Source organism: Brachypodium distachyon, chromosome 1 (genome assembly GCF_000005505.3).
Source record: "Brachypodium distachyon strain Bd21 chromosome 1, Brachypodium_distachyon_v3.0, whole genome shotgun sequence".
NCBI lineage: Eukaryota > Viridiplantae > Streptophyta > Magnoliopsida > Poales > Poaceae > Brachypodium > Brachypodium distachyon.
Genome location: NC_016131.3, coordinates 32,017,562 through 32,040,878, shown reverse-complemented (window position 1 = coordinate 32,040,878; position 23,317 = coordinate 32,017,562). Strand labels below are relative to the sequence as shown.

The following is a 23,317-nucleotide window of genomic DNA, read 5'->3' as shown; positions in this document are numbered from 1 at the left end:
CATCTAATGTACATCTACACATAAGAATAAAAAAACACTTTTTTGTGAAAAAATACAGAAGCAATGTGTATATTACTGTCACTGAACTTTCTTCAACTCTAGCTACTGCTATCGAATTAAGATTGTTTGATGTAAAGTGAGTGCACAAATTGAATATTTAAGAGGTGAGCCCAACAATGAATTTGATTAATATACAACGCAAATGTGTTCCTTCAAAGGTTCATCATGAAACTTCTTTAGCGTTCATATTATTTACGACAAGAGAAAGAGAGGAAAATACAGAAGCACTATGTACATTCCTTTTAAGTGCACAGTCTAAGGACAGCAAGGGTCCATTTGGAAAGCAGGGATTTTACCGAAACAGTTCAATTCCCAATCACCGTTTAATCGAAGACACCCACTGCAGTAAAAAGACTTTACCGAACAGAATTTATGCTGATTCTGAACAAACTCCGCTGAGCTTCGTCCAATATTGGCGATGCCATAGGCTTCCGAAGCTTTAGGACATCAGTTTTTCCATCAGTACAGCCTGATCCTTGTGGTTATGTGCTGCTGGCAAATGGGACAGCGCACCAAACCTTTCCCGCAGTCATAGCAAGTCTGTAATTATGTATGTCAGAAACTACCAAATAAAAAACCACAAACTGAACGTTAGGGTGTGTGTGTTCTGCACCTGATGTCCACAACCAAATGCAAGATCCTTTGATTTATCCATACAAATGGGGCATGACTGCAAGAACAAAAATGCTACACTTAGTTCCTATTCCAGTAAAATTAGAGGGCCTCTGCAATCAGCACAAACTGAACATTAGGAGTAAGGATTATATTCCATGATCTGCATATGGCCACAAGATGCAAGTGTCTGTGTCAAAGTACAATAGCAGAGTTAAATCGTATTAAATTTGGCAGACCAAATAGAGCGTAAAAAAAATTTAACCGCAGGTGCCAGTGAAATTGAGCATAAACAAAATATGACAAGCAGGGTGGTCTGAAGTAGATATCCTCATGCAATATAAGGGCATATCTGGTAAAATGCACAAAATGTGCCAATTCCATGAAAAATGGGCTGTGTTAGTTTCAAAACCAGTTCTTAAATATTTTTTACCACCACAAAGGAGTATGTTCTACATCCATGCAAAACTCAACTTCAAATTCAAAGTACTTCGTGATAGAGACTCTTCGTGACAAGTAGAGTAATCAATTTTTTATGGTTGCAAACTACGTTGACTTCAAAGTTAAAATTTTGCATGGATGTGAAACATACTATTCCTCAATAGTAAAAATCATTTGAGAATATTTGGAACTTGTAAAACCTATCTTCACAGCATTGTGCATTTCCACGTAATAGTTCCCCAAATGATTCCCCTGTATCAACCAGCCTCCCCAAGCCCCAACATGCAAAATAGTGGTAAAAAATGATTCCACCAGGCTTTTTGGCGGTGTATGCAATATACCCCAACATATTCCACAGTTTTATTTATTTATTTATTTATTTATTCATATTTGGGCCTGAAATTGTGGGAATATCGTGTAAACACGAAAAGATACGTACAATTCTGTTTTCTGAGGAACTTTCTGAAGTTTCCGATGCATAAGTATCAGGTATTCTTGTAGGCGTAGGCTGTGAACTTGCATAACTGTCAGATCTTCTTGTAGCTGCAGACTGCCGCTGTTTAAAACTGTCCGATTGCTGAAAGCCACTTGTTTGTTGCCCAAAGCTACTAGAACGTGAATAAACACCGGATTGCTGGTCAAAGCTAGTAGACCGTGAATATGCAGTCCTTGTTGGTGGCGGTAGTGGAACTCTTGGAGTTATTCCTTGGCGACGACTGAAACAGAAGAAAAAATTGAAGAAAGTAGTCAGATAGTATATTATTGCCGAAAGCTGAAACTATCGCTCTAGTTGACTTAGTATGGGTGAGAAACTGGAATATACCCTAAGAGTTGGAGATCAAGTGTTGCTTTGTACTGTGTAGGGATTTCCATCAATGCTGACAAAGCAAATTCAGCCTCCTTTCTATCAGCTGCTATGCTCTTTGACATAATGTCCGTGAAATTCACAAACTGCAATCAAGTGTTGTTCACATCTCTGTTATTGTGAACCAGAAAACCAGTGAAAGGTAATATATAAGTTGTAGGACAATCACCTGGAAATTGTCGAATGAGCGAGCAGGTATGTTATCGTCAAACTTATGCATCATATCCCATGGCCCATCACCGACCCCGACAAGAACAATAGACAAGGGGAAATGGCTAGAATATTTTGAATAAAAAAGAAGATGTTATAGTGTGCTTAATTTATTTAGTACTCAGTAACTTCACTTGGAAGAACATAAAGGTGCTAGATTTAGATCCTAAATCAAGTACCTAGCTTTCACTATAGCATCAATTGTATCCCGCTCCTGTGGACTTAACTGTCCAGACTGTGTATCCACACTTCGAGTAACCTATCACCAAAAGTTTTACCATTTTGAAAGTTAGATATACAAACAAGATTGTACAAAAGTTTTCTGACCACCATTTAACGATTAGAAATAACATGTCACCTCAGAAAGGCAGAACTTGGTAAGAAAAGTGACGAACCTGTCCGTCAGCAATTATCAGAAGAACATGATATTGACCACCAGTGCTGTCCGCAATCCCAATTGCTGTCTCAATTATTGGAGCGAAAGATGTTGGTCCTGTTGCAAGTTTAAATACATATTATTTGAGTATGATTTTTTTGCGGGGAACTCACCATTTTTCTCACTAATAAAAAAGAAAGGACAGAAAATTATCTACATTATGCAACTACTTAAACGAACCAGCTAATCGAAGAGTTGGAACGATTTCTCTGTATCTTTCTAACGCCTCTTCAAATCCATTGCATGGTTGGTTCTCTGGATAAAAGCTGAATACCTCCTGGTCATGAGTTGATGCTGCCAGCAGGAAAGTTAAACCTTAATCAACACATTCATTTACATATGTTCTTGAAAATCAACCAAGTGATCAATGAAAAAAAAAGGGAACCATAAATTACCATCACCAAATCCAAAGCAGGGAATTAAATTGTCTTCATCAAAAGCTGAAAGTGTCCTTCCAATAATAGATAGGGCTTGCTCATATGGGTTTGAAGTGCTTCCAATATCATGCAGACAGCGACGATTATAGGAAATTTTACCTAACATGGAAAAGGTTAGCAAGTTAAATGAAAATAAATATGATATGAACTTAGATGATTATCTGATATAGAAGTAAGAGGGGCGCATCCTTTCTACAATGCAAATGTCCTCGTTGCTAGTCATTCCTTTTCTCAAGAAATTCCTTCTAATTATATGGTTTCTCTTGACAAAAAGTTGCATATTTCATTTTCCATAGAATCGGGATGTCTCTTTGTATTAAAGATACACAAAAGAAGTGGCAACACAAAGCAAGCATATAAGAACACCCGAAGTTGAAAAGGTGGAAAGGTCAGCGGCTAACCTGTCCATTCATTACTTTTCGTAAAATCAATGCCTACAATAAGGTTTGAAGATTCAAGGCCCGCCTGTGCCAATGCTTCAGTCACCTGTAGCAGTTTAAAATATATACTTTCAACCTCAAGTTCACAACAATCAAAGGGGCAAGATTGTGCAAGACGCTTGTAAATTTCATCTGAGGCTGTAGGACTCAAGGTTTCAGGAAAATACATGAATTGAATGCAATACAAGCCAACCTCATTTGAGAGGCAAGAACTCAATACTGTTTGATGACAGGACAGTACAGTACTACAGCACCATTACTGATTATCTTTTCTGCAGTTGAAATAGCAAGAAATAAATTGAGGAACTATATAATTTTGATGTTTGATTGTTGCAGGTTTAGTTAGTTCACAAGCCTGATTGCAGACATCAAGCAATGTACTGAAAATGCATTAAGAAGCAGTTACATCTTATAGAAGATAGCAGTTTCTTTCAGAAATATAATCCAACTGCACAAACAATTCTTTTACTGTCACGGAAACATGAAGTCCACCATACAAATAAAAAAACTTCCTAAGACCGAGTGAAGTCAAAAGTACTGCCTTCCATCCATAATAAGTGTCTTGGATTTAGTACAACTTTGTGCTAAATCCAAGACACTTATTATGGATCGGAGGGAGTATTACACTTAGACTGCTAGACAATACCATATCAAAAAAGTTGCCATACGACTTAAATCAGTGCTGAGAATATGATGGGCTTGGACTTAGGAGAATGCCAAAATCTGTATAAACTGACTCCCATCATATTTGAACTACGTGTTAGGACTTACGACCATTGTCCATTCAGTGCATTATTAGTTACCCACTTGTAGCATTTTAAAAGAGGGTCCATGAGAAACACATTTATTGCGGATGAGAATAGGTACAATTTATAGAATATTTTATATACTCAAAGCTACCACAGTTCAAAGAAGCATGAGGGCAGGTGACTTGAAAAACTGATGTTTGCAAGCTTGCTGATGAAATTTATGCTGGTTCCCGGAGCAGAATACTAAAAAACAGAATCCTTGTTGAAATCCTTATAATAGATAAATAATCCTATTAATGATAGTTACTGTTCCAGATTTTACCTAAGATGACTGAGCATCAAAAGTTTGGAATGAAGATAAGAGAGCCAGGGAAAGGCACAAAAGGACATTGATGCATACTTGATTCACGGAACGGTAGTCATCACCAATCCTGGAATACTTCCTCTGCAGCCTGGCTTGTGCTTCTGGTTGCTGCACATTGTTATCCGCAGAAGTGGCATACCTCGCGTTGTAACCGGAGGGTGCAGGTGCAGAATATCTTGGGTTATACCCCAACGATGAATTCCCATAATCATAACTGGAGTTGTACGAAGGCTTGGAGTCCTTTTGCCCCATTCCTCAGCAGTCGGCTGAATTTCCTGGTGAATGGGAGAAAACATTAGCATTTCTGTACACTAACTAATTGGAAACAGAGCAAAATCAAGAAATCTTCTGAGTTTTTGCAGAACATGATCCATCTATCAATTAGATGTGAAATTTTTTTAAATGAATTCCTAATTCGAGGTTGGGTGGTTTTAGTCCATAACAGGTAAATTTTCCACCCTATAACAGCCACGCCCCAAATTTCCTCCTCGTGGCCAATACTGCAGACTGACAATTGCAGCAAGCCAATTCTCTCTTTTTCGATAGCCAATGCCTGCATAAGCATCGAAGGTCTGAACAGGATCAGACAGCGACCTACCAAAAACGTCAAATACTTGGGAATTAGGAAACATCCACTGAATTGCCTCACACGATTAGATCCAAACACCTCACAGTCATAGACCCACCAATAACTCAGCTTTATCACACAGTGCTCAACAAGAAACAAGGAAGCGGCGAGACAATAGAGCGGAGGGATGGGAGCAGAATTGCTGGTGTGGGCGGGGAAGCGGAACTAGAATTAACCTCAAGAAACCGAAACCCGGAATTCTCTCTCTCGCCCAACAGCATCCCCAAATAAATCAGCAATTCCGCATGGACGGACGGACGGACGGGCAGGGCTTACCCTGTTCTCTCTTCACTGTATCCAAGGACGGAGACCTCCAGTGCACGGCGAGGCCCGAGGAGGAGGAGGAGGACGACGGCGAGTGCGAGGCAGGCAGCCTCGGCAGTACAGAGGAGGAAAGACCCAGCCTCGGCAAGAGAAGCAGCACAGCACGCCCCGCACGACAAGAGAAATATACTAGTACTCGTAGCACTACTCCAGGTCAAGTCAATCGGCGGATTGAGGCAATGCAGTGGCAAAGATTTCTTCTTGTGCGCTGCAGCTGCTGCTCTGACCCTCTCCCTCTCATGGAAAAATGATATCGGAAGCTTCTGAACGGGAGATTGGAGATGGGGATTGGTATAGGTGCGGCACTTGTCTCAGTCAATCGTCGGCGCCGAGAGGGAAAAGATATCACGGAGTAGTGGTGTATTTGTTTGGATGGAAGGGTGCGACGATGATTATCCACTCAGCAAAGTCAGAGAGCAGAGAGCGTCTCTGGCTACGCGCACCCCGGAAGAGCTACACGGTGTTTTCCTGGCGGTTGGCAGATCCTACGGTTTTGCGTGGCGTTTGTTTGTTAGGAGGTGTGACGTGCGCCGTGCTAATTTTTTGCATACGAGATACTGAATTTTTGTTTATGATTATTAGGTGACATGTTGGATGGCGTAATGGAAGTGCGTAAGCCGGTACGTGATCGTGTGCTGCAAAGACGACACGTATATCCGATGTGCCGTACTCCGTAGTATACTTAGCAAAATGCATCGAAGTTGCATCTTGTAATTGCCTAGCCGTAGTTTTTTGCTTCCTGGCTGCTCCGTAATTAACTCTTTCCTTCTTAAGTAATGTTCCTAAAAAAAAATCAATCAAACTTGACCGTGGGCAGTATTTCGCGTGGATATTTTGAGTGAAAATTGCTACAGTACCGCATACTCCATATGTAACAAAATCGTATTTTAAGTTTGAAATTTACGGACAGATTCATGGCTCATACGTCTAGATAATTGTGTGGAGTTAACCGTTAATTTTTCCGAAAACACATTTACAACTTAGCGTTGTAAAAATGCAGAATAAATTTGTATTCGACAAGTCACTTGGGTCGCAAGCTTTTCTAACATTGACCTTAAAAATGATTGTAGCACAAACTACAAATGATCATTTCTGATAAAATAAATAAATAAATAAAGGTGCTGGTTCCTCTAAATAATTGCAAATTATATATGTGCTTTTTTTGTACATTTTTGAAATGAAAACTAAAATAATTTCATTTTAACTTGCATATGTGATTTTGAACCATGCTTTTGAAATTTTGATTCAAAATTTCAGTTTGTAGAAATACTAGCATGACTCCTAGAGGAACACTGCACACAGACACACACAACGAGGTCTATCTCCACACACCTGTAGAGCGAAGGAGGATTGCTAGAATCTTTATGTATTTACAGTAAAGTACACCATAGGTCCTCAAATTATTTCAGGTGTCGCGAGTGGTGTAAAGTAGGTCATGAAACTCTAAAACTCGTTATCTCGATCCTCGTATTATATTTAGTGACTCGTGTAGGGCCAAATCAATCTACATGACAACCATTGATCAGAGGTACCTTTCCACTTAAAAGGGAATGAGCTCAACCCAAGGGCAAACAAGTAAACAACTGGTATAACTCACTCGTGGTCCTTAGCATTCCCAAAAACAGTGCCGCTCGTTTTTTTATGTAAGTTGACCTTTAAACCAGATATCTGCTTAAATACATTCAAAATAATTTGTAAATTAATTCACGGCTGGTGCCAAGTCACGGTCCATGAAAAAGATAGTGTTTTCAACACATTGCAACATAGAAATGCCATCATCAATAAGGTGTTCGATTTTCCTAATAATCAACCCTTCTTCCTTGGTAGTTATATTGATGAGAATGACCGGCGGATCCACAGGATGGTCCATGGACCACCCCTGGAAATTCGGTGTATATATAACTGCATCTTATATTCTAAGCCTAAAGAAAAAGGAAAAACAGGCCGCTGCCACCAGCCCACCAGCGGACCAGCCCATCTCCTCGTGAGGCTCGGCCGGCTCAGTCTAATCTAATCGATCGATCAGCAGAACACCATCGATTCTGCCGGAACACGAACAAGCGGAAGTGCCGGAACACGAACAGGCGGAAGTCACGAAACTGCCGTCGCCCTGTCTGCTAGCCCTAGCTAGCGATCAGCACGCCGGCAACTTGGGGTAAAAATAGCTGGTTATAATATATATTGAAGTAAAAAAATTGTACATTGAACCACCCAGCCTCACAAAACCTAGATACGCCACTGATGAGAATGGCCAACACACATGGAGGTAAAGGGTCCATTGCATCAGGCCTTTTCAATTTTGGAATAACTGGCCGACACGTTCAGTTTAATTGTAACGCTACATCTCTAGACAAAATTATCCGTCCAAGTTCGCCAAATAGGAGAAAACTCATTCATACGCAAAGCTTGGTGAAGGAAGAACCAGGGCACTTTATCACAAGCTTTTTTAACATATATTTAAAAATTACTCTATCTTTGTGTGTATAGGTAAATTATAAACGTTTCTGGTGCATTTGTGTGCGACAATTGTGCCAATTTATAAAATCAGTTTCGCTGTTTTTATGACAAAAGAGAAATAACTATTTCTAAGTCTATGCTAACAAGAGTCTGATCCGATCATTGAGATTCATGCAAGATTTATGTAAGTATTTTTGAGGAAATTGCACGGCGGATCATTTAACTTGGCAACGATATTCACTTTCATCCATTAACTCGTAGATTTGAAAATCGGATCCATGAAATTGGCAAGTTGGTTCAAATTAGTCCAAATTGACGAATTCGGACCAAATTATGCCACGTTGGTTGCCGACGTGGAGTTGGCTGGCTCAGGGAGATTTTTCACTATTTTGTGCTTCTGCAATTTTGCATTTAACCCCTGGAAGCACATGGTACCCAACCTGCGGTCATATAAATCCCTAGCCCTAGGGTGTAAAATCCCCAATTCCCCAATCTCTCACCTCTTTTTTCTCGTGAAGCAAGCGCCGGTCGCTCAAGCCATCTCCGCCATTCGAGTGGTTGCCTCCGAAGCCTTCGTTGCAGGTTCGCCTACGGAACCGTTTGTGTGGATGCCGCCGATGCTAGGACAAAGTGAGTTCACTGGCGAGGAAGACGACTCCTGCATATCTTGGCCTCAAGACGACACTGCTAGCATCTCCTCCTGTCCGCAAGGAGACGTCGAGGAGAGGAACTCTAGCTTCTAGGTAACACTCCTTCCCATTGAGTTTGTCTCCCCAGATAGATGAGCTAAGATTGGTAGGGGGTGAAGTGCAATGTTCCGTCACCTGCAAAACTATGAATAACACCCCACAAGTCCACGTCGGCGGCCAGCATGGCATAGTTTGGGCCGAATTCGTCAATTTGGACTAATTTGAACCAACTTGCTAAGTTCATGTATCCGCTTTTCAAATTTGCGAGTTAATGGATGAAAGTAAACATCATTGCCAAGTTAATGTACGTACCCGCCATGTAATTTCCTCAGATGTGAAAGTCTTAATCAGATGGCTATGAGTGTCGAAGGAGAAATAACTATTTCTAAATCGAATAAGAAATAGACATTGCTTATAAAATAAACTTTAGCTGCCAAATTTTATCGCCCTAGATCTTAGTAATAAATGGAAATGACATTTGTTTCAAAACGCAGGGGTAGTAAACAATACTCACATGAAGTGTGTCCATGCATGCGTGGTGGTGTACGCGCACGCATCCAGCATGTCTCTCAATCTTGGTCCAGAAGGAATTGACTTCACGGTGCTGGATCCGCTCCCTCCTACGCATAGCCATGCCTCTGCAGCTCTCTGCCTTCGTTGATCTGTGGAATTGCATTAGAGGAATCGCTCTCTCCGACGCTCCCGACACCATGGACATCCTCCGGCTCCTATTCAACGGCATCGGCTTATAAAGCATAGTTTCTCGATTATGTCCCCCCCCCCTTTATGGCGGACAAGGTTTGGAAGGCACAAGCGGAGCCCAAGGTCAAATTCTTCGCTTGGACGTACAACAAGATCTTGACGGTCGACAACCTTGCCACCCGAGGATGGGCGCACGACCCCATTTGTCAGCTCTGCCGCATCCACCCGGAAACCATCGTCCATCTTTGTCGGGACTGCCCGTACATGACGGAGGTTTGGAACCTCATCCAACGCCACCTCCCCGGCCACCTCCTCCATGGACGCTTATTGTGGGGAGCACATCCATGGCCACTCAAAGGCCGGTAGGCGGGCCATTAGCGGTAGGCTCCTCTACACGTGGTGGGGAGTGTGGAAAGAGTGCAATAGGTGTGTTTTCAGAAGGCTGGGAGTTGGCTTACCTTGTTTTGTTTGGGAGGACATTCGTAGCTGCCTTCATGCGTGCTCTAGAGATCCGGGAGATTAGGCCCTTGTCTTATTTATTTTTCTTCTTTTTCTTATTTTGTTTTTTCGGGACCCATCTTGAATCTCTCCTTACACAGCACTCTTCTTCTAATCGAATGACGGGATCGACCGTCTTTTCCTTGAAAAAAAAAAGAACGAGAACGAGGGATTGCATTGGTACGAATTCTTTCACTCCTCTTCTTGGACTTTGAATTGCTGTCCCTGACCTGACCAGTCTCCACTTGGATCCGTCACCTTTGCCCTCATGCACACCACCGACCGAATGAATGGCAGGCATAATCCTCTCGATCTCCAGCAGTAGTTTCCCTTGTAACTGTTCTCTCCATCGGGAGCAGATCAAGCGAAACCGCCGACCCGAATTACGAGCGGCAAAGTAAGACAGAGTCCTCCCGTCCCCTGCCTTAACCCCTCTTCTTCTCCCCTCCTTTATAGCTTAGCTCCCTCCCCGAGCTTCCTCGATCTTACACGCATCCACACGTATCTTCCTTCGATCATGGGCACGGCAGCAGCGGCTGAGCCGACGCGCCGCCTTCTCCTGATCCTCCCGGTATTCCTATTCCTCTGCTCGCCGCCGCACGCCGCCTCCGTGATGCCGTCCTACATCGTGTACCTGGGCGGCCACTCCGGCCATGCACGCGGCGTCTCGACGGAGGAGGCGTCCATGATGGCCACGGAGTCGCACTACGACCTCCTCGGCTCCGTCCTAGGAGAGTAAGTGCCACGCATTTTCCATGTGTTTTAACTATCAAATGCGGCTAACTGATCGACCCATGCATGTGTGTGTATATGCAGCAGGGAGAAGGCGCGCGACGCCATCTTCTACTCCTACACCAAGAACATCAACGGCTTCGCCGCCACCCTCGAGCCCCACGTTGCCGCAGCCATCGCCAGTGAGCCGATCTTGACATGATCGTTCGATCACTTCGCTCTTTATTCTGAAACTCCATTCATTTCTTCTGGATATCGATCGATCAATGTGCGTGTGTTGATTACAATAATTCAGAGCAACCTGGCGTGGTGTCGGTGTTCCCCAACGGCGGGCGCAGGATGCACACGACGAGGTCGTGGGAGTTCATGGGGATCGAGATGGGCGGCCAGATCCCGCCGTGGTCGGCATGGGAGACGGCCAGGTACGGCGAGGACACCATCATCGCCAACCTCGACTCAGGTACATAGACATTCTGCACGCCCTACCGATAACTAATTACTCACGCATGTGCCTCCTCCCCCTTACTGAGATATAATAACGAACCAGCCGCACATGCTCACATTGACAGACACTCAGACATTGACACGTCTCACATGCATATATAATGAAGGTGTGTGGCCGGAGTCGCTGAGCTTCAACGACGGCGAGATGGGCCCGATCCCGGACGACTGGAAGGGGATCTGCCAGAACGAGCACGACCCAAAGTTCAAATGCAACAGCAAGCTCATCGGCGCGCGCTACTTCAACAAGGGCTACGCCGCGGCGGCCGGGGTCCCTCCGGTCGCCCCGAGCCTCAACACGCCGCGGGACGACGTGGGCCACGGGTCCCACACGCTGTCGACCGCCGGCGGGTCCGCCGTGAACGGCGCCAACGCCTTCGGCTACGGCAACGGCACGGCCAGGGGCGGCTCCCCCCGGGCCCGCGTGGCGGCGTACCGCGTGTGCTTCGAGCCGGCCGTGGACGACACGGAGTGCTTCGACGCCGACATCCTGGCGGCGTTCGAGGCCGCCATCGCCGACGGGGTCCACGTCATCACGGCGTCCGTGGGCGGTGACCCGCAGGACTTCCGTGACGACGCCGTCGCCCTGGGGTCCTTGCACGCCGTCAAGGCCGGGATCACCGTGGCTTGCTCGGCGAGCAACTCGGGACCTGACCCGGGGACTGTCACGAACCTGGCACCCTGGGTGATCACCGTGGCCGCGAGCACTACGGACAGGGATTTCCCGGCTTACGTCGTGTTTAACCGTACCAGGGTGCCCGGGCAGAGCTTGTCGCAGGCGTGGCTCCGCGGGAAGGCGTTTTACCCCTTGGTCGCCAGCACCGACGTCGTCGCCAACGGCAGCACCGCCGACGACGCGTACATATACACGATCTTGTTAATTTCACTCTAATTTCTATGTGAATCAAGCATGGATGCTGACCATTTTTGGGTTGTGGGTGAATGTCAGTCAGGTGTGCGCGCTGGGGTCGCTGGACGCGGCGAAAGTGAAGGGGAAGATCGTGGTGTGCATTAGAGGAGCCAACCGGAGGGTGGAGAAGGGCGAGACGGTGCGGCGGGCGGGGGGCGCCGGGATGGTGCTCGTCAACGACGAGGTCGGCGGGACCACCGTCATCGCCGACCCGCACGTGCTCCCGGCACTGCACATCACCTACGCCGACGGGCTCCAGCTCTTGGCCTACATCAAATCCACCTCGTAAGCCCACTCACTCTACCTCTTGTGTCAAATCAAAAATCAAGAAATGCCAAGTTAATCTGTGTCGTGTGTGAAAATTAAGGGCTCCGTCGGGTTTCATCTCGAAGGCGAGGACGAAGACGGGCACGAAGCCGGCGCCGGTCATGGCCGCTTTCTCTTCTCAGGGGCCCAACGTCCTCCAACCGGAGATCCTAAAGGTGCGACTTAATTTTGCAAATGTGCTCTCTTCGCCGGTCAACTAACTTGATCTGAAAAACGCATGCTTTTGTGGGCAGCCGGACGTGACGGCGCCGGGGGTGGACATCATCGCGGCGTGGAGCGGCATGGCGGCGCCGTCGGACCGGCCCTGGGACCAGCGGCGCGTGGCATTCAGCATCCAATCCGGCACGTCCATGTCGTGCCCGCACATCGCGGGCATCGCGGGGCTGGTGAAGACGCTCCACCCGGACTGGAGCCCGAGCGCGATCAAGTCGGCCATCATGACCACGGCCACGGCCACGGACATGGACCGGCGGCCGATCCTGAACCCGTTCAGGGCGCCCTCCACGCCCTTCGGCTACGGCGCCGGCCACGTGTTCCCGCAGCGGGCGCTGGACCCGGGCCTCGTCTACGACGCCTCCACGGAGGACTACCTCGACTTCCTCTGCGCGCTGGGGTTCAACGCCACGTCCGTCGCAACGTTCAACCACGAGAAGCCGTACCAGTGCCCGGCCGTGGCCGTGAGCTTGCAGGATCTGAATTACCCGTCCATTGCCGTGCCCGATCTCGCCGCGCCCACGACGGTCCGGCGCAGGGTCAAGAACGTCGGCCCGGCGCAGCGGGGAGTTTATACGGCGGCCGTCGTCAGGGAGCCCGAGGGGGTGCGGGTGACCGTGGACCCGCCGACGCTGGAGTTCGTGGCCGTGGGCGAGGAGAAGGAGTTCCGGGTGAGCTTCGCGGTGAAAGTCCCCGCCGTGCCCGTGCCAGAGGGAGCTGGGGGTTATGCGTTCGGGGCCGTTGTTTGGTCTGATGGGGCAGGGAATCACCTGGTGCGGAGCCCGCTGGTCGTCAAGAGGCACGTGTGAAGGATGTCGTCCGGGTTTATGAGACAAGTTTGGGACGAGTTTTTGGCTTCAGAAGATGTTAGGTTTAAATTAGGGAGTGGTCAGGTAGTTTTCGGCTTAGATTAAGGGAATTAGAGGTGTTGGTGGGTTTGGTCCTTAGGACATAGTGTGTGTGACACTTGGGTAACCATGGTTTCGATTGAATAATGAGGAGCTTGGCAGGGGATTGCGTCGGTGGTTCGAGCAGCAGATTAGATTGCATTGTGTGTTCTGTCACATGTGGACGAAATGAACCCAACCGGATGGATAATCGAGATGGAACTGAGGTTTTGCTAAACTTGCACGGTTTCAAAGACTATGAGATGTGACGGCTTGGTGAACATATGTTGATATGTATTCCTCTAATTCTAAATTCTTGATTCAAATTTGCTCAAATATGAATGTATCTATTCTTAAAAAACGTCTAGATACATGTAATGTTTCGACAATAATTTAGGATCGGAGAGAGTACTATACAGTAAACTTTGAATACGCAATTTTGAATAAGCGAATTTCGTTTTGAATACACAATTTTAAATTTTATGAAAATATAAAAGATAACAGCAGATGCAAGGGGTCAGGCCTCCGACCTCCGGAAAGAAGATCTTGTATTCTTGTTCCTCTTTTTTCCTGTATTCATGTTCCTTGCTAGCACGGTAGAGATGATAATTTTGATCATATATATGTAGTGCTTACAAAAATTATATATTCAAACTTTGGACCACACCAGAAAAGAGTTCACGAGTTTTGGTCCAAATTTTGAAACCCTGACATGAACCATAGTACCATACCAAGGAACCTTGTAACAATGCTTACTCCGCTTCAATTTTGACCACGAGCGATAGAATTTTTACCATCAAATTTTGTACTGCAAGAAGGTTCCCATGATACAATTATTATTTCAACTCAGATATTAAATTTTATGGTCATGGTGGTTCATAGCACCAGTGACATGTGATTAGTGGCGGGTCGTTTACCCACCACTAACCACGACCCATCACTAATCCTGATTTTCAACCGTCACGGCTGGGGTTTTATGTCACTGCTAATCTTGAAATCAATGGTAAGTATCGACACAAAGAGTGTCATTTTTTTTAGCGGAAGAATGTCCTCATTGACATAAATATTGACATAAATTGGCAAGCAATATACTATATTGTTTACATGATTGGGGTCATGTCGGGTTAGGTCGAGGCGTCGAGCCGACCTCGGGTTTGACATTTTTGCAAACCTAGCTTTGATCTATCACGTGTTAGTCCTAACCAACCTAACCACCTTCCTTCTTGAGCTGTCAGTATATCACTGCCTCACCCTCACTTGGTTAGCCCAAGGCAAAGCAATCCAGATCAAGCAACAAGACAAGAAATTCAAAAAAAGAAAAAAGAAAAACAGGCCACACAGAAGTCAGAAGGACAACCTGAGCCCATCAAAATCTCTCTTCCCACTTCCCAGCCTCCCAGGAGGAACAGGCGGAGAAAGAAGAATCTCCCAGTCTACGGGAACCACCGGGTCCGGCTTCGCGCGAGCCCTCGGGTGCAGCCGTGAAGGAACCTCCCTGGATTCCCCACCTCGCGGCTGGTCCGAGCCCTCCGTCGAGCTATTCTGCGGAGGGGTTTCTTGATTTGGGTGCGTGGTCTCATTCCTTGCTGTGTTCTTCGTAAATTTCCTTGGTCTCATTCCTGTTTTTCTGGTAGCAGGTAGGCTTTGTTAGGTTAAGTTTGCCTGCTTTAGGATCTGTAGTCTAGTGTAGCTGTCAAATTGCTCCCAAGAACCAAGCTTGTTGTAGCTGCAAATGAGTGCGGCATTTGGGATGATATTCTATCGAGTATCGAGTAAACGTGACATTGTGACATCGTGGGGACTGAGCGGGGCTAATGTCTAGTCGCGACTAGTCGGAAGGGCGGGATAGGAAGATCGTGCCTTGTGCGGGAGAACATTGAGCAACCACAAGGATGAAATGTTGTGGAATTGGACAAAATGTAGATGTCAACCTGGCCTCTTTTTTTCGCAAACTGCGAGGGTACATGCACTTTACATGCTTTATCATCACTACCAAGTGTGTTTTCTTATCTTGTTTATGTGCAGTATTTCATCGTGGCTGAAAGGTTCAATGTTGTATCGAATACATTTGTCAATAAGGGGGCAATGCCCCACTACCAACTCTAGTTCATTTTTATGGACAAAGTTGGCCACGGTGATGGAGCTGGAAGACAATGCCCCACTACCAATTCTAGTTCATTTTTTGGACCACAGTGGCCTAGCTGGCATATAACCAAATGAACCCAATGAAATCAAATAAATCCTTCACTAATTCAGCTTTTGTCTTGCACATCAAACAAAGGAACCGAACCAACGATCTGGTTTTCTAATTTCGCCACTGGTTGGCCAACTATGGACAAGCAAAACCTCAACCAATATTTTGGCAACCAAATCTTTGGCAAGCAATTTGTGGGCTCAAACCAAACAACCCCTAAATATGAGGTTTGTAGTGCTTATCTTTTACATGTACTTTACTCTGCTTTTATGTATATTCTACTTTTTGAAGTGGAAACTCAATATAATAAGATGCTTTCTTAATAACTCTTCTCGTCTCCTGTAAATTCGCAGGTGCGCTAACCCTTTTGACATACTCCTTTTTCAGAGGATGCCAGATGTATGAACCAAAGCCATTATCAAGCACTGGATCAGCTCACAATAATCCAATTCCTCACAACCAACAAATCGTACCAACTGCCAACAATGCAGCATCTAATATTGGCGGAAACAGCTCAAACATCAACTTTGCCACCAGACAGCGTTTACGTTGGACAGACGAGCTTCATGGACGTTTTCTTGATGCTCTAACACAGCTTGGTGGACCCGACAGTAAATTCCTATGTCTTTTTATTTTCTTTTAGTTCAATACGCTATAGCTGCCTCCTGCCTGGTTTGTTGGATTGGCATTAGCTTATTTCTTCCTACTTGCTCTTGGGTACGTTTGCCTTGACTCCTGACACAGGCTTCTTCTAGTTACTTAACGGAGTAGTCTAGCATGATATGTTGGCGTCTGAATTTTTCACTAACCCATACAATTAAGCACTAATGCAATTCTCCTTTCAGGGGCTACTCCTAAGGGAATTCTTAGAACAATGGGTGTTCAAGGGTTGACGATTTGTCATGTCAAAAGCCATCTACAGGTAACTGAACTCGAGATGCTCATCACTTTTGCACAACAATTCTCACCAACTGGCAACTTAATTATCCCTACATTTACTGTTCCTTGTTTTTTCAGAAATACCGTCTTTCAAAATACATACCAGATCCCACAGCTGATGGTAGGTAATTGTAGAATAGAAAGATTTGATTTAGCTTGGAGAGTTTAAATGCACTGAGATTCATTTTTGTAGGTGCCAAGTCTGACAAGAAAGAACTAGGAAATTTGCTTGCAGGCATCGAAAGCTCCCCGTAAGTTTTGTTGTTCAATGAATTCATGTATTTTTTTTTAAAAGATTGTTTCATAGATATGGCACTATTTGTTCTTTGTAATACTTGGATATACATCAGAATCTTACCCTTGTTCCTGATTGTTCATATAGGGATGCACATTATGTGTAACAATACTTCCGCAATGCTTGATTACCTGGTTAGCAAGTAATTAGGTAACCTTGAATAAGTTGAAGAACTGAAATCTTTGGTTATTGCATCAATGCATGCAACATGATTCACCTTTACATTCTTTGGTTTGTAATCATCCATCTGATGCTGTGAACAGTATACTGTCAAATTATTATATGAAACTTCTAGTACACCGGTAGTCAACTTGAAGGTCCTTATATTTCTGAATCTTGATAAAACATACCTATCAACGACAGGGGAATGGAGTTAAGCGAGGCTCTAAAGTTGCAGATGGAAGTGCAGAAGCGGCTACGTGATCAATTAGAGGCAAGTAGATACATTATTGGGCTCCTAATCTTGCTTTGTCCTAGGTCAAACTTCTTAAAGTTTCACAAAGAAGTCTGACCAAGTTTATAGAAAATCGTACTGATATCTACAATACTCCCTCCGTCCCATATTAAGTGTCTCAAATTTGTCCAAGTATGGATGTATCTATGCCTAAAAAGCATCTAGATACATGTAATATTTCGACACTTAATATGGGACGGAGGGAGTATCAAATAAGTATACTATGGAGATATATATCATGATGGATTTAATAAAACTAACTTAGAGTTGTAGTTGTTGGTAGATTTTCTATAAATTTGGTCAAATTTAGGACAAAGCTAGAACATCTTATAAAATGGAACGGAGGGAGTATATTCATATTCTAGTGAGCGCCCTCTGGGGCTTAGTTTTGCACACAGCACAACAGTACCATACTGAATGTTAAGCACTTCCATGAAGGCTGGACAGGATAAATAACATTTTCAATTTTAACATGATGGTTATTTGGATATTTATTGTAAGTAGTACTGTTTTCTGTATGGAGTCTTGTAAATCAATCATATTAAGTGTTCTTGATTTGTTTCAGTTAACAAATATCGATTCCAATCATGCACTCTGACTAGCGAGTGAACTGCTATAGGAAGCACAGTGGAGGCACTGGCCCTTTTCTGCATCAATTTTCAGGCAGTGTATCAGATGAAGCTTCTGGCTTCCATTCCAATTGCAGGAAAAAAAAACTAACTGCTCCCTCAAAACATTTTTGCAGGTACAAAGGCAACTACAGCTCCGAATAGAAGCCCAAGGCAAGTATCTCCAGAAGATCATGGAAGAGCAGCAGCGCCTAACTGGTGTGCTGTGTGAATCAGGCACACTCAACGCTCTTGTCCCGGTTCAAGAGCTCCGCCAGGATTTCAACAAGACCGACCCATTGACCCCGGTACCGACTTCCGAGCCCCTAATCCGGGACAAGGCTTCGACTGTGAGTGATGATCATGAAGGCACAGACGGGCTGTTGAAGGACCTTTCTTCTCATGACGAGTGCCACTCCTCAGGCCGTGAGCCTTTGACACCGGACTCCAGTTGTGGTGCCGCTTCCCCCCTAGACATTCCCAGAGATAGACTTGATCACCAGAACAGCGAATCCGTCCTTCATCACAACATCTTGGAGTCGAGATCAGGTTCAGATTTTCAACAGGCAAGCTCAGTGTTCCCGTCCAGCACCAGGCGATCTGATTCACCGGCGGCTCTGTATGTTAGTGAGGATGACTTCAAGAACAGCCCAGATGTTTGACTACAAGTTGCTAGTTGCTGTATCTCTTCAGTTAGTAGAGCTATTGGCCTTAGGAGTGAGGAGACACTGTGGATCATGATTGTTGTGCGTCTGTTGTATTTTGTGACGTGCTGTGTTTGTTCAATCAGAGATTGTTCATATCACTCTAATGTGTTGTTCTTTGCCAGATTATCTAAAGTTGGCAATATCATTGCGTCCACAGGTTTGACATTGTTTCATCAGGATCAGGGTCGAATCCCACTTCCAGATTGCAGGGTTATTTCAGTACCATTACTTGTCTCAAATTTGTCCAAATATGAATGTATTTATGTTTAAAAAAGCGTCTAGGTGCATGTAATATTTCGACAAGTAATTTCTGCCAGAGGGAGTATAATTTCCCTATCAATCTGGAGAGATTGGATCTAACCCCTCCGCATCCAAACATTAGATACAGCTTCAGTACAATTTCCCTGTCTATAAGTAACACATTTTTTAGGATGCAGTACATGGCACAGGATATGCTTCTTTACTAGCACACATTAAAAAACATACGAGTGACTTTCTATTCTTTACTACTAATGTGGAAGTGAAATTGTTACAGACATTGTTGATATTATGATTTCAGACACGTCAGTCATTCACTCTTCTATTATTAAGAACATAAACATTTATACAACCAAGCAATCAATGAACATCAGCTAACTCTTCAATCAGCTGTCATTTCCACATCTTTCATTCATCGTCATCCTCATTTTCGCCAATCCCAACCCAGCGAGTAAACGCGAATAGAAATTCCTTGAAGGTAACCATTCCATTCTTGTCCCAGTCCATTTCCTCTAATGACATGACAAAAGAGAATCAATTTTTAGATAAATGAGGGAACCTTCAGAATGACAGTGCAGAGTGCCAATTTTGAAGTATCAGATTTCACAGCTGTGGTGGAGAAGACAAGACATCATGATGCTAATGTAGTCGTGAATATCAGCGCATATTATGAGCTTTAAAGTTTGTTCACGGATAACGTAGCTATATTTAGATGGTGACAAGGGCAATACTCATCTTCCTGTGCATATTTTTCATCGAGTGTAAAGTGAACAGAAAAAGGGTGGCCAGTAAACATTAGAGGGCTAGCCATCTTGTGGAATAGGTGTATATCCACTCTGGGTAATTAACACATCTAAAGAGCCCTTTTCTACCTGATCTACCATTTTTCCTTTCAGTGGATAATACGGTACACGAAAAAAGATGTGCTGGTTCACAAAAATAAATGACTGGAAAAATGATGTGATTCACAAAAAAAAAGCAATGTTTAGTAAGGAATTGGAACAAGGGATACAAGATCATAGTAAGTAACTAGGTATTGTGCTACTGAGAAATGTATAACTCACCAAATCTTTTCATGGCTATACGGCCAGAAGAGCGTTCTCCTGGTATGCTCTCATTTATTGCTTGGATCATCTCATCCTTACTCACATACCCGTCTTTATTCTTATCCAAGAAGACAAATGCATCAACCAAGGTCTCAAAAGTTGACTCGAGATTCCCTAATCCCATCTTTGCCTTCTGTATGTTATGTTAAGGAAGTCGTAAAGTCCCTAGCAGAATTAGTTTGATAAATCTAAACTGAGTGCCAAAATTTGTGAAATGCCATCTAAGATATCTTTATAATCCAAACAGACTTTGCTATGAAAAAAATTAAGAGTAAAATACACCGCTAGTCCGTGAATTCGGCAAAAATGAACATTTTAGTCCACGAACTGGGAAAACGCACACATAAACCCCTAAACTGGGACTACTGTAACACTTTAGTCCAAAAATGGTTCGGCGGGGCTAAAACATGCCACACGTCCGTCACGTCGGTTTCAGGTAGGATCACGCTTCCGCCAGGATTTCTGTCTCTGATCATTTTTCATCAAAAGAGTGCACTGCTGCATTCATTTATCCATTACAAACAACATAAACTACCACTTGGTGTGTTGTGGTCGAGGACATTTTGATGAAAAATGCAGTCATTTTCCAAGAAAATCCCTGAGAAAATCGAGTAGCAACCCGCGGTCCTGGCTGAAGCCAACGTGGCGGCCACGTGGCGTGTTTTAGCCCCGCCGAACCGTTTTTGGACTAAAGTGTTACATCAATCCCAGTTTAGGGGTTTATGTGTGCATTTTTTCAGTTCATGGACTAATGGTGTATTTCAGTGTTCCTTTCTGTTAAAGTATTCCAGTGTTACCCAAATTTGCCATCAACTGGTTTTTCTCATAACATTTATGAAAGCAAAAACATATTTACTAGCCATTGTTCTCTAGCAATGATATACAATGTGATAAAAAGAAGAGAATGATCAGCCTTTTAGTGCATAAAGTATTTAGGATACTGCTTCTGACGCAGGCGGATCATTGAGAAGATAAACAATGCACAGAAAGACAATGAACTCATTGAACTTCATGCCCATATGTTCATTTATATCACAAGCTTCAAAGAGATCAGTTATGTCCTCCTCTGTGAACGAGATTTCCAGCTTTTGAAAACAATGCTTTAGTTCATCTTTATCTATCTCACCATTGGAATCTTCATCTGACAAAGGTAGGGGGAAAAAGAGGCAATTCTTGATCTGTTAGTTACATGAAAAACAGGCTTGAGCACAAGTTAGGTTAAATTTTTCCAAAGCGCAGACTACTTCTAGATAGGTACTTCCTTACTATAAGATGTTACTTTGAACTCAACAGTTTGTTGACGAGAACAATAAGCAGAACACAATTTCAGGAATCAATAATGTATTGATCTGCATCCCCTCCTTTAAACTTGAAACACAGTAAATAAGATCACTGGCACAAACATGTTTGAGAAAATATCACTGTTGCAATTCGCTCGCTATGAACATAAAAGGACACCCCAAGAGGAGCGACTAGTACACAAACAGACAGGGCAGTAAAGCTCACCAAATTGCTCAAAGATAGTCTTGCATTTCCTCAAACCCTCATCGATTTTCGGGAACTTCATGATAATACTATTGAACGATTTCACAGAAGTTCCGTGCGCCGCTCTCTGCCGCATGGACTCCACCATCTTCGTCTCTAGCTTCGAACCATGCGAGCTCCGCTTGCTCGAGTCATGGCGTCCAAACACGCCCCCCATGCCGGCACTTCACCTGGATACAAGCCAAACAGCAGCAGCACTGGCACCTGGAAAGGGACAACATTTGTCTATTATGCCAAGCATCGCAACCCCTTCCAAGTAGAATAACAATACTCTGCAAGTAGTATAATATTCTGCAAGTGGTAGAACTAAACTACGCTAGATCGCCACTAGCTACCAAATCATTGAGCCACAGCTCACAAGGATCCAACATTTCATTTCAGAACAGCATTTCAGTACTTCATCAGCGTAACCAATCAACAAATCATCATACAACACGGTCGCAAAAGATGAAACCCGAAATGAACAGTAGAGCAATTAACAGTAGCAGGGCACAGCGCCACCGGCAGCAAAACAACAAGACAGTACTTAAGGCCATAAAACAAAGCAACGCAACGACAAGCCCTGCCCTCGCCCTGGGGGTTAAACCTAAGCAAAAGACCCCACCTAATCCTACCTACCCCTACCCACCCACCCGGCTGAGTTCAGCTTCAGCCTCTCGCGTACGGCAGACCGCCGGGGATCATCTACCAAGTGAGTTAAACTTAAAGAGAGCTACGGGGATCGCGGTTGCATACGAAACGCGCAAGAGGAAACAGAGCAACCACAGATGCCATGCGCAATCAATCAATCAGGGGGGGAAAGGTTGCGAGAAGAGATCGAGCCTGCCTTGCCTGGGCTTCGATGACCGGCGATGTGGGTTCGCCTCGGAACCAGCGCAGGGCAAAGGTTCGGCGAGCTCTGATCGGCGGGGAGAGGTGCCGATTTTTTTCTGCTTGGTTTGCTTGGAATTGAGCGAGAGAAACGAAGGATTCCTTTGTGGTGCTGGCGAAGAGCTGAGGAGAAGAAGAACTGGCCTAGCGGACGGCCGCACGCACGCACGGGCAGACGGAACCGGCCGGCTCACGGGTGGATCCGTGCCGCTGACTCGTGGGGCCCAGGGTATCGCGACGACTTTGCGGAGATGACACGCACACGCCCCCGTGAATGGAAAGAGTCTCAGTCTTGGACCGTTGGTCTCGCTGTCGACTTTTGTTTTCCTGAGTCCATTATCGCGAAGTTGACGGTACTAGTTTACACCTAAATGGTGGTTAGCCAAATTTAAGACCGGCCTAGAAGTTCGCCACATGGCACGTTTCGCCTCTCTCGCCCGTGCTGTTCTGTTCTATCTTCTTCCCAAGAAATTCAGCGAATACGCGAACTTGCCTTGTTCAAAATTGTGTACCAAATTTACTGACGTTATGGCAGTACCAACATGCAATTTTTTCTTTTGGTTGGCCTGACTGTGGTTTATGCAGATTGTGCAAAGGAGAACCTGAGGCACGGCGGTTCAACTTCTTTTAAATGTCGATTAAAGATATGGAACGTGATTAAAGATGATTGACTCGGACATCACGGCCTCCATCTGAATATATGGAGCTGGTGGCAGCGCATGGTGAGGGACAGCAATGAAAAGCCATGACCTCTTGGGAGGGGTCGAACAAGAGAAATGTGCTGTCTTCCACAGCATCACCATCATGCCATCGTCTCCAAGGTCATGACTGACGAGAAAACATTAGGTCGCTAGGGGAA

The 23,317-nt window shown here is 44.7% G+C and overlaps 4 protein-coding genes across 9 annotated transcripts; 2 read left to right on the top strand and 2 right to left on the bottom strand.

The window, feature by feature from the left end:
* Positions 1 to 149: 149 nt before the first annotated feature.
* Positions 150 to 5,917, bottom strand: LOC100833247 (E3 ubiquitin-protein ligase RGLG3). Its single transcript, XM_003563591.4, has 12 exons — positions 5,519 to 5,917; positions 4,651 to 4,889; positions 3,463 to 3,547; positions 3,020 to 3,160; positions 2,805 to 2,918; positions 2,584 to 2,681; positions 2,368 to 2,447; positions 2,148 to 2,253; positions 1,937 to 2,064; positions 1,553 to 1,829; positions 674 to 730; positions 150 to 600 (listed from the first exon to the last, which is right to left on the bottom strand). Exons 2-12 carry the CDS (start codon positions 4,864 to 4,866, stop codon positions 520 to 522), a joined length of 1,383 nt encoding a protein of 460 aa, XP_003563639.1. The 5' UTR covers positions 4,867 to 4,889; positions 5,519 to 5,917; the 3' UTR covers positions 150 to 519.
* A 4,499-nt stretch (positions 5,918 to 10,416) lies between these two features.
* Positions 10,417 to 13,720, top strand: LOC100829052 (subtilisin-like protease SBT5.3). Its single transcript, XM_003560546.4, has 7 exons — positions 10,417 to 10,647; positions 10,729 to 10,826; positions 10,940 to 11,104; positions 11,256 to 12,003; positions 12,095 to 12,340; positions 12,423 to 12,537; positions 12,616 to 13,720. The coding sequence occupies exons 1-7, from the start codon at positions 10,430 to 10,432 to the stop codon at positions 13,402 to 13,404; spliced, it is 2,379 nt and encodes a 792-aa protein (XP_003560594.3). The 5' UTR covers positions 10,417 to 10,429; the 3' UTR covers positions 13,405 to 13,720.
* A 1,028-nt stretch (positions 13,721 to 14,748) lies between these two features.
* Positions 14,749 to 18,855, top strand: LOC100832625 (myb family transcription factor PHL7). 5 transcript variants are annotated; one of them, XR_002961979.1, is made up of 9 exons: positions 14,749 to 15,048; positions 15,764 to 15,903; positions 16,064 to 16,287; positions 16,522 to 16,598; positions 16,694 to 16,736; positions 16,809 to 16,866; positions 17,274 to 17,343; positions 17,930 to 18,027; positions 18,110 to 18,244. XR_002961979.1 is itself a non-coding variant. In XM_024457119.1 (8 exons), the coding sequence occupies exons 2-8, from the start codon at positions 15,899 to 15,901 to the stop codon at positions 18,632 to 18,634; spliced, it is 1,002 nt and encodes a 333-aa protein (XP_024312887.1). In that variant the 5' UTR covers positions 14,756 to 15,048; positions 15,764 to 15,898; the 3' UTR covers positions 18,635 to 18,855. The 5 variants fall into 5 exon arrangements, 4 of the variants coding, with proteins under 4 accessions (XP_024312887.1, XP_024312888.1, XP_014754863.1 ...); XM_024457119.1 differs by lacking the exon at positions 17,930 to 18,027 and having other exon boundaries at positions 14,756 to 15,048; positions 18,110 to 18,855; XM_024457120.1 differs by lacking the exon at positions 17,930 to 18,027 and having other exon boundaries at positions 14,756 to 15,048; positions 16,030 to 16,287; positions 18,110 to 18,855.
* A 213-nt stretch (positions 18,856 to 19,068) lies between these two features.
* LOC100832020 (probable calcium-binding protein CML21) lies at positions 19,069 to 22,662 on the bottom strand. Of its 2 annotated transcripts, none has more exons than XM_010229212.3 (5): positions 22,420 to 22,660; positions 21,550 to 21,792; positions 20,985 to 21,184; positions 20,002 to 20,176; positions 19,069 to 19,449 (listed from the first exon to the last, which is right to left on the bottom strand). In XM_010229212.3, exons 2-5 carry the CDS (start codon positions 21,743 to 21,745, stop codon positions 19,346 to 19,348), a joined length of 675 nt encoding a protein of 224 aa, XP_010227514.1. In that variant the 5' UTR covers positions 21,746 to 21,792; positions 22,420 to 22,660; the 3' UTR covers positions 19,069 to 19,345. The 2 variants fall into 2 exon arrangements, with proteins under 2 accessions (XP_010227514.1, XP_003563635.1); XM_003563587.4 differs by having other exon boundaries at positions 19,121 to 19,449; positions 22,415 to 22,662.
* Between the last annotated feature and the right edge of the window lie 655 nt (positions 22,663 to 23,317).